Source organism: Athene cunicularia, assembly GCF_003259725.1.
Source record: "Athene cunicularia isolate RWA chromosome 6 unlocalized genomic scaffold, athCun1 chr6_part1, whole genome shotgun sequence".
Classification (NCBI taxonomy): domain Eukaryota; kingdom Metazoa; phylum Chordata; class Aves; order Strigiformes; family Strigidae; genus Athene; species Athene cunicularia.
The window spans coordinates 15,577,205-15,593,339 of NW_020799105.1; the positions used below are offsets into that span (position 1 = coordinate 15,577,205).

Genomic DNA, 16,135 nt, shown 5'->3' on the forward strand with positions numbered 1-16,135 from the left:
ATTTTTCTGGTAGGGGCATGAAAATGGCTGGTGGTATCCAAGCGTAGGCAGCGTGACATACAGAGGGAGCGTGGCTGTGGGACGGTGTGCATACATGTGGCCCAGGCTGGATCTGCTGCAGATGATGCAGGAGGCATCCTGGAAGGGTGCAGGGGGGCAGTAAAAGCAGCGTGGGTACAGCTGCCCAGAAGCTAGTGCTGCCTAATATTTTCCATTATAACATTTCTCTTGCTTTTACCTTCACTAAACTTTACTCATTTTGATTTATTTTCTTCTAATTTTCAGGATTTGATGAGGTGGGGAGAGGAAGGGTTGTTGTTGGTGGTGTGACCTGGTGAGATGTCCCAAAGATGCTTCCCAAAGTCAGGAACTACCATATGCCTGCAAATATGATCTGCTATTTTCCCGGCTCTGGTATTCAAGCAGGCAATTTCATCATCATTTATTCATCCCATGTACAAGACTTGAAGGAGAACACTCAATGCACCTCTAATTTCTAGAAAGTATAAAGACTTTGATTTTTACCATCTGCTACTGCAGAAATTTTGTCTTACATTCCAGCTGAACTGGGAAAACTTCAGGATGGTTTGTTCGTAGTTGCTCCAGTTTCTGGCAAATCACTCACTTCTTTTCCTCCTCTGTATTTGCATTTGCACAACAGGGAAACTATATACTTTGTTACAGAACAGGCTGTCATGCCACAATTAAAATAAATACATGTAGTATATTTCATCTTGCTTTATGCAGGCAGATGTGCTAGGTATGAAGTACCTACAAGGTTGGCTTTACAGTCCCATTTGATGTCCTTTTCTTCATATCCCTCTGCTCTGTGAGAAAAGGGAGCGATGGTAGTAGCATCACGAGATCAGTCAGGAGCGGCAATGTCCCAGCAGGGAGTCAGGAGGTTGTGTAAAATGTAGAAAAGAGGAAAAAAAAGTAGATTAGGGGCTTGTGTTGCCACTGTTCCTGGTCTGCATTAGAGGTGTGTGTCCTAAAATGAGCCTGATCCAGAGGGATGCGATGGGGGGTTTAGAGAACTTTTTGTTTGAAAGGGATGCGGCAGCAGATGTTGAAGTGAAGACAACAGGTTATGGCTACATTGTCAGTTGCCACCTGGTTTTCCCTGGGTTTAGGTAATCTGAGTTTCCAGAAGTGGCCGTGTATCCCATGCTGGGCTTTAGCGGGAAGTGAGAGATGGTAGATGTTGGGCAAATTAAGCTAACTCAGATCCTGATCCTTTGCAGCGCTGCCAAGCTCCTGGAGAAGACTCCATTCTCCGTCGGTGCCCCGAACCCCCTGCTCCCCTCGCCGGCGAGCCTGCAGCTGGCGCAGCTCCAGGCGCAGCTCACGCTCCACAGGCTGAAGTTGGCTCAGACCGCCGTCACCAACAACCCGGCCGCCGCCACCGTCCTCAATCAGGTGCTCTCCAAAGTGGCCATGTCCCAGCCGCTCTTCAACCAGCTGAGGCACCCCACCGTGATGAACGCCCCACAGGGCCATGCTGCAGGGCCGCCGCAGGGGCCCGGCATCACCGGCGCGAGGTTCCCCTCTGGCAGCATTGCCTTTCCCACCCAGAGCCAGGCCTTAGCCACGCCGGGGGGTGGCCTGGGGCCTGCCCAGGCACCCAACGCCATCGTCATGAGTCCCTTCGGAGGTGTCATGGCCCCAACCTCTGGCCAGCAACCTGTGGTGGTAGGTCTTAACAAGGCGGGTGCTTCCACCTCTGCCGCTGCGGCTGCTGCGGGGGGCTTTTATGAGTACAACAAGCAAAACGCTGCCACTGCCGCCCCTCAGGCGTACGCCTCGGAGGGGGACCAGCCCAGCCAGCATGGCTTCCTCGCTGGCGGGGCCCACGCAGCCTCCTCAGCGGCAGCGGTGCCACGCTACGAGGGTCACTTTGGGGCTCCCAGCCAACTGCAGCACGAGGCAGCTGCAGCCTTTCCCAAGGAGGCCTATGGGGCAGTGGCAGCAGCGCAGCACGGGGCAGCACGGGCCTTCCCCGGCGACCCGCACACAGGCTCCCATCCGAAAGGAGATCCTGGCCCTGTCTTGCATGGCAGCAGTACAAGCAACCAGTGGGAAAATATCCCTAATTTTCCCAGCCAAAACAAGCCTGACCTTGTGTCCAGCGACAGCCTGTGGCCGTCAACAAGTCAGCAGCAGTATGAAATAAGAAACGAGCTTTACAACCCCGAAGAGCCAACACCTGATACAAAGTTCAGCACGGCTGCTCCCCCCACCTTCGGCCGCCTCAACCACAGCAAGCAGAGCTTTGGCAGCCCTCGCATGAGGCAGAAGGAGGAGCGGAGCGGCGGCGCGCCTGACCTGCCCGCCCGCTCCCTGCCGCCACACCAGCTGGGTGACCTCCTCCGCGGCGTGGCCCCCCTCCACTTCCCCCACGTCTGCACCCTGTGCGACAAGAAGATCTTCGATCTGAAGGTGAGTGGGTTTAAGGCACCCCCAGGGCATGGTTTGGACCCTTGAACAGGCTGCCTAGTGATTGATATGGCCACCAGCTCCTACCACCCCATCGCCATGGAGGTGCCCCAAGAGAAGCAGAAACAAAGGGCCATAGTTTCGCTTACAGTGTCGTACATCTGTTTCACAGCAATTACCGGGGTTTCAAGATCTGGTTTTGTTCCGCATCTTGCTGTGAAAAACGGTGAGATTACAGCACTGGCATGAGAAACAAGAGGTCTGGGCTGGGATTGCAGCTCATCTTGTGAGCCCAAAGCAAGGGGAGGAGGAGCTTGAAGCTGATCCCCTGCTTCTCAAGCATCTGCATGTGTGCAGTTTCATCTGCCTCTCCCTTTCTCTTTGCATTTCTCATCCCAAAGGCTTCCCCCTAACAGCCTTGTGGAAACAGCTTGCTTAAACAAAACCATGCATTTTAATAAAATTACTTTCATAATTCCTTTGTTGGGATCTCTTTCTCCTCCTAGTATCTCTAAGGAAATTTAGGACTCCAGGTCCCCCATGCTTTTGGCCTGGCAGCACGAAGCTGCTCAGCAGGTGTGGTGCAGACCATGCTCCCACTTCTCTGTTCATACTGCCAAGAGAGCTCCAAATTAAACCTCATCCTTGAGAAGCAGCTTCCCAGTTGCCCAGAGAACCTGTGTGCTAGGTCACATTATATAGGTCAGGTCTGAAGAAGGCCACTTACACGGCTGTCTGAGCCCCACAGCCATTTGTAGGCTCTGGCTGGGGTTGTTCTGGCCTCCTGATGAGCCCTGCTCAACAAGCCTTCGTGACCTTTCCATCGCCTTGCAGGACCAGCACCTACCTGCAAAGGCATGTGTTTCACACTGGTCGTGGCCTGACAAAAACGTTAGAACAGCATGTATATAGGAAGGAAGATGACTAGCAAATGAAATAGTACCTGATACTTACACACCCTGGGGCTTTGGGATGTTCAAATATATTTGCTCTTTCATGTTTCCCTTTTAGTCTTTGTGCAACTGCTGTGATTACTGCAGCTACAGGGCTAGTGTGAAGTAGCCCCCATCTAAGGCATGCAGGGCATTTCTGATTTTTCATTAAACATTTTAAAAGGTCAGGAAAAATGTCATTACAGTGAGCTTGGGTTGATCTGTTTTTTAGTGTTTAATACACTGCCTTATTTGGATCATAGAAGTGTAAATAGCTAAATGTACTTGGACAAATATTGCTAATCTATTGAAATGAATAAGTGCTGTCCTGGCTGTCTTGTATGCTGAAGCGCCTTCTGCATGGACACTCCAGGAGTTGAGGGTCCTCAGCACCTTGCAGGATGAGCTGTTCAGCCAGACTAAAGTAACCAAATTGAGAAATATACTGGATTTAAAAACTAATACAGGGAAACTCTCCTTTTGTAAAGTAATTGATAATTTAAACTACAAATAACGCATCAGTAAACGCACTAGATGGTGTGCTTGGCCCCAGCATCACACAGTTTGATCTTCAGCATCTCAGTATTGTTTTTAGAATAAGATAAAATGAATGGAGAAGCAATTTCTTGTAAAATTGTTTTGGGATTTTTCCTATGCTCATCATGCCTTTGTTTCAACCTAGGACTGGGATCAGCACATTAAGGGAAGTCTTCACATCCAAAAATGTATGGCTTTTTCAGATAAGTAAGTATTTTAGAGTCACTCTTCCAACTGAATTTCTAACAGAGCATCCCCTACTTCAGTGGCTTTACACTGAAAATTTACTGTCTAATAATTATGCTTTAATATTTCTAGCACATTATGCATGCTCCTAAAGTTCTTTTCTTTCTTTTCTAGCACTGGCATCCGGTGTGTGTTAAGCTCAGCAGATGGAACATTGCATTTATCACCAAATAATGCAGCAGTTTTCAATCCATCTAGTATTGAAGGTGAATGGTTGTATGTGCAATAGTTAAAACCACTTTTTTTTAATTGAAAGGGAAGTCAGTCTCTGGGGAAGAATAGATATTTTAAATGAAATGTGATACAGGTTTCCAAGGAAAACTTTTTAGAGGTTGTGCACAGGAAGGCAAAAAGCCAGTACTGTGCCTTTCAAACTATGAATTTTTTTTCCTTTCAAACAATTACTTGTTTTCACAGTACAATGAAACAGCATATAATTTTAGTGTAGAGACTATGAAATTAATCATTATGTAAATGAGGCATTGCTTACTGAACACACTAATGCAATTAATATGAGTCAAGATTTTCATGAAATGTGTGTAATCCATTATTTAGATTATCCACCAAATGTCGGTGCATCTTTTATCACTACATCAGCAAGATCCTTTGGCCAGCCAGGTCCTACATTTTCTTCTCCTCCATCGGGGGTGAGTACCTAAGCAAATTGATCTCCGTGTTAAAGATTCTTGTAGAAGCCACTTGTACTTACTGGAATTAAAACCATAAAGGCTTCCTTTTAGACAATAACCTGAATATTCAGTGTGCTATTTTAACTTCCCTGCAGCTCTTTTATGCTTTTGATTCTGGCCAAATCAGAACTTGATTATAGGTTTTTTTTCCCAGTGCTAAAAGTTGTTTGTTTGTTAGAGGTTTGGGGAGGTGGGTAAATGGTTTTGAGTGTATCCCATTAACTTTTTTTACTCCCTTTTCTGAATCTTTTCAACCCAGGGAGGTCAGCTTCAGCTTGGAATGATTTGGTTTAGTTTTTATTTACTCTGAGTATTGATCCCAAAAGCAGCCTTCCATCTCTCCAGTTATTTATTTGTAGCTATTGCTGTCTGCCTCTCCCATGCTGGGGTCCTTTTCTCAGGTAGCAACAGTGGCAAAGATAATGGCTGCAGCTTCACTAACTGTTACTTAGCTGGATCAATTCATTCTACTGGGCTTTTTCTTAGTTTATTTTAGTGTATTATGTATATCATCTACTGCCTCTGGTAGCCTTTCAGCAAGTTTGCTTTGATGTACAGCCTTCCATGGTTTAGATTAGTTTCCCCCTGCTTTCAGCACCAGGTCCTCAGTTATATTGTTTGAATATAATTTGAATTCCTGTTTGAATAATCAAAAAATGCCAGAAAAGAAGGATAATATTAGAAGTGGTTCTTACTTAAAAAAAGAAAAAAACAAAAAAATAGAAGGCAAATAAAAGCAAATCATATATAAAAATCATATATAATGGAAATACAAAGTTGTTAGGGTTAAAATGAAGCTCAACATACATCAGAAAGCTACGATTAAAGCTGGAGACTTCAAGGACTCATGTTAGGACGTTCATGGAATAGCAGCAGTAATCCAGGGGTTCAAGTTTTCACCTTGTTAGCTTTTGTGTCTATATCCTGATGTGGTCTCAGACACTCTGGAAAACCAGGTTGAATTATGTCCCTGTGCCACTCGAGCTCACCTCAGGCATTGCTTACAGAACTATCACCCAGATTTGTTTAATCCAACCAATTTTCTTCTGTGTGGTTTCGCTGTGCAAGAGGTTATTTGAAGGGGTTTTAGTTTCTGCCTGTCACAGGCACTATGCGTGCAGGGGAGCATGGAGCAGAGCTGCTCATGACAGCTGCCTCCAAGGTCAGAGGTGGAGTAGCAGCGGGTGCAGTGGAATGTTCCTTTTCATCATGTCTGTCAACCTTGCAACAAATGAAATTACTGCTAATACCAGTATCATTTCTCCTTAGAATCTGTCACTATTTATCATTTAAGCTGCCTGCAGAAGTCCTTCTTCTGAATGACATGCACTACTATGAGAGATAAAAGAAACAATAACTTTGATTTTCCTGGACACTGTAAATCCTCTTTTTCTTCAGAAGCTCATTGGGTGGACAGGGAACTATATTAGAGGTGTTAAGACTGAGTTTGCCAGCTGTCATTGACTCTGCAACGGTAGTGTTCACTTTCAGCTAAGCTGCTGCCATTTAACTGAGCAGTGGGAGATTATACTTGACCCTGCATGTAATCATAAACAAAGTGTTCGGATTTCTGGAAGAGCTTGATCTGTGCTATCTGTCTGCAAATAACTCTATCCCTCTTCAAAAGGCAAATACTGTGCTACAGGTCTTCACTTGGGTGCAGAGAGCCGTTAGCACTGGAGGGATGGGACTGTCAGTTTCTTATTATCTTTAGAAAAGATCCGTGCAAATCTCAAGAAAGGGATAAAGAATTTGAAAAGCAAGAAACAAAAAAAAATTAAAAAGAGGTTGTAATAAAAAATAACCAAATTGTATTGGTGAAATAATATGGCAAACAGTATGAAGTACACTTCACTGCTGTGCATCAAATTATTTTTGTAGTAGTTGTTCAACTGCATTGGTAAACCCCTGTAGGCATCAGTTGGAAGGAAAGTTAACTTACAATCTTATTGAAAATTACATTTGACACTTGACACACAAGAGCTCCTCTAACTTCTTGGCTGCAGATATGGAAGGTGTATATTCCTTTTTTGGATGTGATTTACAGCTTTATTTAATGAATGAATCCAATTTAACTTCAATCATCTGACAAGATTATTGCTTGGTAGAGCCCATTGGCTTCTGGTATGAGTATGTGACCACTTCTTAATCATGAATTACAGCAGATTTATGGCGTAGCATTTTAATTTAAGCCATTGCCAATTGTGGGGAGGTGGTAACATCTTACAGTCGTTTGATTTAATGTACTGCTGAGTCCGTGTCTGAACACAGGCTCTGGAGCCTACGTAGGGAACAGCTAAGTCTTTCTAGTCCCATAGACTCGTAACATACCATCTCTCAACGGATTTAACAAAACAAACAGAAGGAGCCACGTGACCTGGGGTGTTCCTGCACTGGAACTGCTTTTGCTGTCAGGAACGTTTCCTTTTCCTCTGGTAGCTGTAGTTGTATTCTTCTGTATGCTACAGGCTGCCTTGCCTGTTGCACAGAGACATCACTTCCTTTTCTGTTCAAGTGGAATTGAGTTGCTTCATCTTTTTCAGGATCAGGTCTTTGTTACTTTTCTGCTAAAGAAGATACCTGAATTTTGGCACTTCTTTGTCTTTATGCACCTGGACAGGCTGTGTAAGATGCAAGTGAAATAACAAACCACTGTACAATACAGGGTCTTGCTGCAGCAAAAATACACAAATGGTTCAATGGTGAAGCCTGGAGGGAAGGTTATGGGATGAAGGTGTAAATAAGATAACATTAGCTCTGTAACTTGTGAACTTGCTGACAAGCCAAACATTTGTGATGGCTCTGGTGAACTTGATACCGCAAGATTACATGATTTGCATCTTCCCTTGAATGGCACAGTTTTAACTGATGGTAGAGTTACTTCTTCAGTAAAATCCTAACAGCAGAGGTCATAAACAGGGAAGTAACCTGGGAAAATTTAATCCTACCTGAGCAATGTTTTGTGTGTCATTAGGTGAGGTAAATTATGTTCCTCTCTGAGTATACCCTGATGCCTCTTTGTACAAGGAGTGTAGAGCCTGGTTTCCATGTCAGGGAGATGAGCGGCTCTTTGGGAACTGCCCCAGCACTCCAAAATAGACTTCCACCCTTGGGAAGTGATTACTGCACTGGCACCATGTGCCTGTGCCAGCCCAGTTTGGGAGCTCAGCTTTTCTGTGCATCCAGTTCTCACTATGCCCCAGGGGAGAAGTCCCTCCTACTGTGTGTTGTTGCAATGAGAGGGGAAAGCAGTAGGTTTTCCAACCTGAGGTACAACTGTGTGTCCTCTCAGAAGTTAAATGGGGTCACTTCTCCCCCCAGCCCACTCTGTTCCACCAGGGTGAGGATTTAAATTCAGCCCCTGCTATCATGAACACTTCTGTAGTCACCTAAACTTACTTCTGATGTCCATAAATTCAGCAGGGACTGCAGTGAGCATCTGCAGTTTTAATTTCCGGGCACCACCATCACCACATAAATGAGTGTTTATGAAATACCTGAAAATACTAATTTTTTGTGCATTGCTTGCAAACTGTCTGCTAAGTGCCTTTTACTCAGCAATAGTGCATGGTGTCTTCATGTGCAGGGAAGGCACAGAGCCCCCAGTGGGACTGACAGATGCAGACAGGCAGTGGAAGGCTGTCCCACTTGGCAGAGGAGCCATAGGGGTTGTGCTGGCCGACCACATGGGTGCTGGCACCGCAGTGAGCTCGTCAGGAGGGGCTGAGACCTCCCCATGGCAGGGACATCCTCCGGGGGCCTCCAGACTCCCTCTGGTGCTGAGTATTGTGCAGTTGCCTGTGCCTGTGGCAGCCCAGCCCACTGCTGTGACATGCCAGGCAGCTGAAGCCCTGGAGTCCATAAGGTCTGAGGGGGCAAGTTAGCTTTTGCAGTAATATTGCTAATCCTGTTTCAACAAGAGCATCTCTAGAGAAATCCTCTCTGGACTTTGTAATGTCCAGGGATGGAGACTTCATTGCAAGCTGCACCACTCCCTTACCATTTGTATTTCTAAACCAGGATGTTAAAATGCAAAGTTGTAAAGAGGAGTATTTGTCCTTAATAACAGGTACAGAGAACAGAACATTTCATTTTTTGCAGAAATGTAAAATCTTATCTAGAGGCTGGAATATCTAAGATAAAAACATCATTTTGAATTCTTCTTTTCCCAGTTCCCCCAGAGGAAATCTACACTGGGTCGAGTTGTTCACATCTGCAATCTCCCTGAGGGAAGCTGCACAGAGAATGATGTCATTAACCTGGGACTCCCATTTGGGAAGGTCACCAACTATATCCTCATGAAATCCACTAATCAGGTACTGTGCATTTGGGGTCACTGGTATTGACATCTATTGGCATAAAGATATGCTGACATGAGGACAGAGTCTGTGAGGAAAATCTCTTCTTTTTGTAATAGAAACTTAAATATAAAGTCCATTCTTAAAGTAAAAAAAAAACGTGTTCACAGAATGAGGTGATAGCATAGACATGACCATTGCCCTCATAGTTCTTGTTGAAAAAACCCAGAAATCTCAGTGAAGAAGTGTTGTAAAACTGCTTTTAAAAATAATAATTATTATTTTTTTTTTAATTTACTAACTTGGCCTTCTTCTCTCAGCCATTTGTTAGTGTTCCTTTCAAACTTCTCTTGTTCTGTTTGGGAGGTTTTTGTTGCTTTCTTACCCATACTTGTAGAGCTGAACTGGGCATTGAAGAAAGACCTGCACTCTAGTCTGGTTTGGCTGGCCATGGCTGCACTGGGTGATCTGGCACTTATTAGACCCAGATTACCAGGGGGCACTGACACCTCACTCATTCCCTTTTAACCTGCACTGGATTGCAGTAGAGCTTTTCCTTCAAGGTAGTTTAAGTCTGCCTTAAATAGCTTAAGTCTATCAGTGGTGGCAGGCTGTGAAGAGTAGAAAATCTTCTCACATGCCTGCAGCAGACAGTACAGATGGATGTAGAATCCATGCAGTGGGCAACGTTGGAGACTGTAATGTTTCAAAATGCAGTCCTTACACAGCTGTGAGTATTGTCCTTGACCAGTTAAACTGCAGTTACATCAAATGCAATTTTTGTGTGAATAAAAATGTAGTTAATATTGTTCGGGTTTTTTAAATTCTTTTGGCTTTGTTCTGGCTGCTCATGCTCTGATGTTCTGCTTTTATGTGGATCCCTTGCAATTCTGCAAGACACAGCTGACAATCTCGGGAGCGGTGCATGCTGCAGCATTGCAGTTCTCCATCTTGTCAGCAACTGGCCATGGTTTAGAAGCACCAGTGAGAAAGCAAGGTAGAGGTGATGTTTCCATATATCCAGAAAGATTAGATTCCAGTCATTTAGTTTTTAACTAAACTGGTTTCTAAAGTTGCTTATCAGCCTTAATAATTGAGTTGAAACCATTATTTGCAGTTAAAAGTAGACTGAGAAGTAGACCAAGTGTTACTATTTCAGCTCCAGGGCTGGAAGCTACCCAGTTCTGTACTATCAAGGCATTTTGCATGAAAAGAATCCAAAGGAAAATCATTGTGCTGCCTTTTCTCTCTTATACTTCATATATTTATTTATGTAGTATATTTTAAAGCTCTCCCCATTTGTGCTAGGCCTTTCTGGAAATGGCTTACAGTGAAGCAGCGCAAGCCATGGTGCAGTACTACAAAGAAAAACCTGCTATGATAAATGATGACAAGTTACTTATTAGGATGTCTAAAAGATACAAGGAGTTGCAGCTGAAGGTAAGAGAGTTATTCCTGATCAGATTTCCTGAGTTTTCATGGCATGTCCTGGAGAATACATCTAAAAGTCATTGCTGGTTACTGATTTCTAATTAATGCTTTAATATTATGGAAAAAGAAATTAAGAAAGATAAATTAATGAATGTATGTTAATAATCTTTTATACTTAGCCGCTTGTTCTTGTTCTAAATTTTAACTCTTGGAAAAGATCCCATTTTTTCTGGTCCTCTCATACCATTATTTCAAAAATCCCTTCTGAGCTTACTTCTGAGCAGGTCTAACAAAAGTCTAAAACACAGACATGTGTAAGATACAACATGTCAGCAAAAATAAGACAGTCCTGTCTTTTTAGTCAGACATTAAGCTTGCAGCAATGCTCTTCACTGCTTACATGCTTGAGCCAGAGTACAGTCTCTATACCATGCAGTGATGGCAGGGCTAAACATCATATTGATTTCTTTTTCTTTCTTTCTTGTGAACGACCTAAATTTAAAAGCAAGATATTTTAATTTTATTTTTTTTTCACATAGACTGAGAACAGAGCAATAGTCTTTGGACTTTGTGTAGAGTGTGTGACATTTCTGATGTGGACACCTGAGTGATGTCCAGAAATCAGTGCTCTTGTGAGCACATTTGTGGAAGCTTATTTACTGCCATGTGCAATGCAAAGAGAGGTATTTTTTTTTTCATGGAGACTTGGACTGGAACTGGCAATGCAGAACTGAAAAGCCTCATTGTGCATTATCTAACACAGCACAAAATTATTTTATAAAATAACTGTAATGTTCCAAGTTAAGAGGTTAAGAGCCTTTTGTGCACCTTGAGAAAGAGAGACAACTCAGATAGTTTGGTTTGACCTTTGGAAAAGTCTCTTTCTCTCCTGTACATGTATCATGGTTTAAGGAGACTTAAAGGAGTTGCCAAAAGTTCATAAACCAGCCCAGTCTTTCTTAGTGTGGTACAGTGAGGGGTTCAGATGTAAGGTGGTGGAGACTGCATCTTAACATAGAGGCAGAACAGGAATTAGCCAGGAGAATGTGGGAGTTTGCCTAGATTTCAGGAAGATTTTCAGCCTTTCCAATGGCAGTTTTTCAGGTCATGGAATTAATTTTTCTCTGCACAAGCAAAAGCCCTTTCTCTTTGTTAAAAACAAACAAACGAGTGCAACATGGAAGGGGGAATATGCATGAGCTATTTACCACTACAAACTGCTCTGAGTTCCTGCATGATTATGTTGCTCAGCTCTTCATGCTCTGAGTGTTTGATGAATTGTGTGCACTCCAGCCTGGAGTAGCACATCTTGCATCTCGAGTAATCTACACTTCCAGTATGCATCTTTCTTGCACATAGCTTTTCTGAAACTCTTGTGTCTAAACATAGTCTTTTAGAGCTATACTCCAGAATGAGCTAAACTCTGAGATGAAAAGAAGACAGTTCATTCCTAGAGGATCCAAGACAGGCTACTATGCATATTTAATTCAGATATTAGAAAAATTGTCCAGTTTGTTTCTACTTATATCCATTTCCTAGAAAGTACTCTGCAGTGTATGTGTAGCAGGGAAGGACAAACTCATTTTCAAAGCCTGTTACAGCAGCCAAGTATGAGGATACAGTGCTACAACGTAATGGAGCAAATTTTCCATTTGTATCATTTTACTGCTTTGATCTTGTGATTGAGATACCAGCTGGAGAAAAGATTGTAACCACAGCACTGAAACCAAATATTTCTCAGTAATGGTATAACTGAAAGATGCATGGATGCTGTTTCTTGAAGGACAAATCACCTGTATTAGCCTGGAGAATAGTGCAGCATGCTAAACAGTGTCTTGGTCTTATTTAGAAACCAGGTAAGAATGTGGCTGCTATCATCCAGGACATCCACTCGCAGAGGGAGAGGGACCTGCTGCGCGAAGTGGACAGGTAAAGTTTCTCCACAGTTTGGAACTGGGACCTGGATAAATCTGTAAACCAGCAGGTAGAAAAAGCATTATCTGTGTGCTTCCCTCTCTTACCTCATATGCTTTCATAATTTGGATTTTACTTCAAAAGACTGTAAAAATATAAGTGGGTGCAACAGTAGTTGCAGGGCCTATATCATGAGATCAGATTGAAACTGTGCATGTTATGAAAATAAATGAACTCTTTCCTACTGGTGATGATGACTCAGAAAAATATGCCAGGCATGTGAAGAACACACAAACGAAGCTGTTACACTTTCCTCCCCCTTGAGTGAAAATTGTAAAGGCTGGGAGTGCTGCGAGACCTAGAGGGAAGGAGTCAGTTCACATTACAAGGTATTTGGGTATATTTCTGATCTGCCTGGCTTCTGGACCTTCCAGCAAAAATGGAGAGGAATCACAGTGATAAAACATAAGGTGACCTTTTGTCACTTTTGTCTCAGAGATGCCCTAGATGAGTGAGTATTAAGAGTACAGACATTAGAGTCATTGTAAAGGTATTACCGTATTATATCCTTTTAACACTAAACCGCTATAAGAGGCATTTAAGAATGAATGAATATATTCTTGACAGATCTGTGGGGATTTAGTTAAGCTCTCTGGTTATGACACTGCCTTTTCTCCTGTTCACTGTGTTTGCAGCTGTGCAGTGCGTGTCTGTGAAAGGCCTGGGATCACAGGTTCGCAGGCACCAGGGCAGTCCCCATGTCTTTCCAGTGTGCAAGAACTTGGTAGACCACAGTGAGTCAGCCAGTTACAGCTGCCTTTTCCCTCTGCAGCAGGTACGGCACGGAGAGGCCCCGCTCGCGCAGCCCCATAAGCCGCTCCCTGTCGCCCCGATCCCACACGCCCAGCTTTACTTCCTGCAGTTCACCCCACAGCCCGATGGGGACCGGCAGGACTGACTGGGGAAATGGGAGAGAGTCATGGGATCAGTCCCCATATTCTCGACGGGAAGAGGAAAGAGACAACAGAGAATGGCGAGAGAATGGGGATGAGAAGAGGGACAGGACTGACACGTGGGTACACGAGAGGAAACATTATTCCCGACAGCTGGACAAGTTTGATTTGGATGAACGGATTGAAGGAGGCAGAGGGCACAGAGAAAAATATTTAAGGAGTGGTTCCCCTGGCTCCCTTCACCCTTTATCTGGTTACAAGAGCAGGGAAGATGACTATTACCGAAAAACCTCTAAGTCAAAATCTGACAAGTTTCAGAGGCAGCCACAGGATTTACCTGGGAGATCTAAGAGAAAGGAAGAACCAAAGTTAAGGGAACGTAGGCATTCGTACAGTGAGGATGCTGCCAGGGAGGAGGCAGCTGAACAGAAGCACAGCAAAGCATCTGAGGGCTCCAGGCAGAAACAAAGTGATAAGAATAAGGTGAAGAAGGCTGAAAAAGACCAAGAAGAAGATGCTGCTGCTGAAGGCAGTGATGTAAAGGAAACCAAACCTCCTGAGAATGAGGTAAATACAGATCTTAAACTTATGTAAGAAGGTAAATGCTGAATTAATATACTTTCTGAAGTATTTTAGATCAGTTGTTGTGTGTGTGGTGCTGGTGATATGCAATGTTTTGCCATGATCAGGGAATATAGTCCTAGAAGAGATCTTAGGAGGTCATTTTGTCTATGTCCTTGCCCAGATGATGCAGATCTATTACACCATTGCAGTGTTGGGTACATGGACACTGTCTTTCTGGGTCAAGCACAGAAGCTCTGGGTAACCAGTGGGGGGAAGGGGACAGAAAACTTACAACAAAACCAAGTGACAATCTGCTGTTTGCATGCAGGTTGTGTGTGCAGAGGCAGTTGCCCTACTGCTCTCTCTTCTAAGTCTGTGCAGAATACCCCATAGCTGCTCTCTCAGCATCCATCACCTTCTTCCACTACCTGTGATGTGGATTGACTTGCTTTGGAGTTAAGTAGTATTTTACAGGGATGCACAATATATGTAAGACAATATAGGGAACTGGTTGTTATACTTCTAAAATGAACTTTTAATGAGGAACATTTTTATATTTTTTTTGGTCAACTTAGCAGAGAAATTGGTTTCTGTTAATATGTCCCTGCCCTCCGCTGTGGGCAGGGACAATTCACACCACTCCCTTCAATGTGCTGTAGGAATCTTCTCATGGCAGAACCACTGAATCAGCTCATCTGTAAAATTTGAGATCTCTGGAGAAATACTCCCAGTTGGTAAAGTGACAGCATTTGTGGGTTTGATTCTCCAATTGGAAAAAGTGAAGAGGGAACGGATCAAGATGCCTCATTCGCTCAGTCCCAGTACAGCCCATGCTTGCATCCCCACCCTATGGGGATCTTGTTACTGGCTCTTGGCCACCCTGCCTCCCCCAGTCCCCCCGGTGATACACTGCCGCCAGCCACCCCCGGGGATGCTGGCACAGGAGGCTGCAGAGCTGCTTTGCTGACCAGGGGTCCAGCTCTAGCTTGTGACTTTGTGCTGCCAGGGCCATCTTTGGTTGGTTTTAGTTGACCCTGCATTTGTTGTTCTCATGCGGGGGCAAAGCTGGTGGAAATCTCTAGATCTTTCAACTCAGCTAGTCTCTGTAACAGGCAGCAGCACTACCTCATACCATAGATATGTGTGTCTGTGCCACCTTTTGTCATCTTTCTCCTTTGGTTGGTATTTCACCGTGATGAATGGTTCCTTGGGAGGAGATGTCGGAGAGAAATGTCACACAACATTCTAAATCACCAGTGTTGCACACTCCTCTGCTTGTTTTTCAAGTTAAAGTGGCTTTGTTAAAAGGCATACCTCTCCAGGGACTACTGCCAATACTTTATTTTAAAAGGAATGGGTTTGAATGCCTTGAACTGATACTTTTGCTTCGCCCCTCTTTAACCAAGTGCCAGGTAGGACTGTGGTTTTGTTCTTCCAAAGTATGAACTGTGCAAGCAGTTGCATTCTCAACTGATCCTACATCAATAAACACAACAGTGGAGGTCTTTTGCAGAGTTTTAACACTGCTGCTCTCCTTACCATGTCTGAGCCAACATAACAGATGTGGGTAAGAACAGAGGAGTGGAGGCTGGAAATTTTAATGAATTCACATTCTCCCCCACCTGTATTCTAGCCAATTCTATGATTTAAATTACACATCTCTAATATTTTTAAAATTTTTCTTAATTCTTATTTGTGCAACTTTGCTAATGGAATCCAATTGTTGGGTCTTTTCTTACAGCCTAGTTGACTTGCATAAACTTTAGAAATAAAGAATGTGACCTTGTGAGTGACTTTGCTTCCCTAAACCCAGAATAGAAACATACTAGAGCACCAGTGTGTGTTGCTATACGTGTGTATGTTGTATTTATTTTAGCTTGGAAAAGAGGAGCAAGTTCCAGAGAAGAGCTCACCTTCAGATAATAAACAAGGAAAAGAATCGGGAGAGGTTCTGGAAAACACAAGAAAAGAGAAGGTTGGTGACACATTGTTGGTGCAGCTTCCACAATAAAATGAGTGAAAAGCCAGGTTTAGTAGCACATTCTCCCAACTGAAATATTAAACCCCCACGGAAAGGCTTGTAAAGGGATTGTAGAATAGGGTTGTCTAAATTAACTTGCCTTATCTTGACCTCT

The 16,135-nt window shown here is 43.7% G+C and overlaps 1 protein-coding gene across 1 annotated transcript in view; it reads left to right on the forward strand.

Annotated features, from left to right (window-relative positions):
* Positions 1-1,194: 1,194 nt before the first annotated feature.
* Positions 1,195-16,135, forward strand: part of RBM20 (RNA binding motif protein 20) — a 29,841-nt gene continuing 14,900 nt past the window's right edge. The window contains exons 1-9 of the mRNA XM_026851519.1: positions 1,195-2,439; positions 4,051-4,112; positions 4,266-4,357; positions 4,707-4,798; positions 9,013-9,156; positions 10,447-10,578; positions 12,419-12,498; positions 13,319-14,003; positions 15,877-15,975. Coding sequence (XP_026707320.1) covers positions 1,195-2,439; positions 4,051-4,112; positions 4,266-4,357; positions 4,707-4,798; positions 9,013-9,156; positions 10,447-10,578; positions 12,419-12,498; positions 13,319-14,003; positions 15,877-15,975 — 2,631 coding nt within the window. The remainder of the gene's footprint in view (positions 2,440-4,050; positions 4,113-4,265; positions 4,358-4,706; positions 4,799-9,012; positions 9,157-10,446; positions 10,579-12,418; positions 12,499-13,318; positions 14,004-15,876; positions 15,976-16,135) is intronic.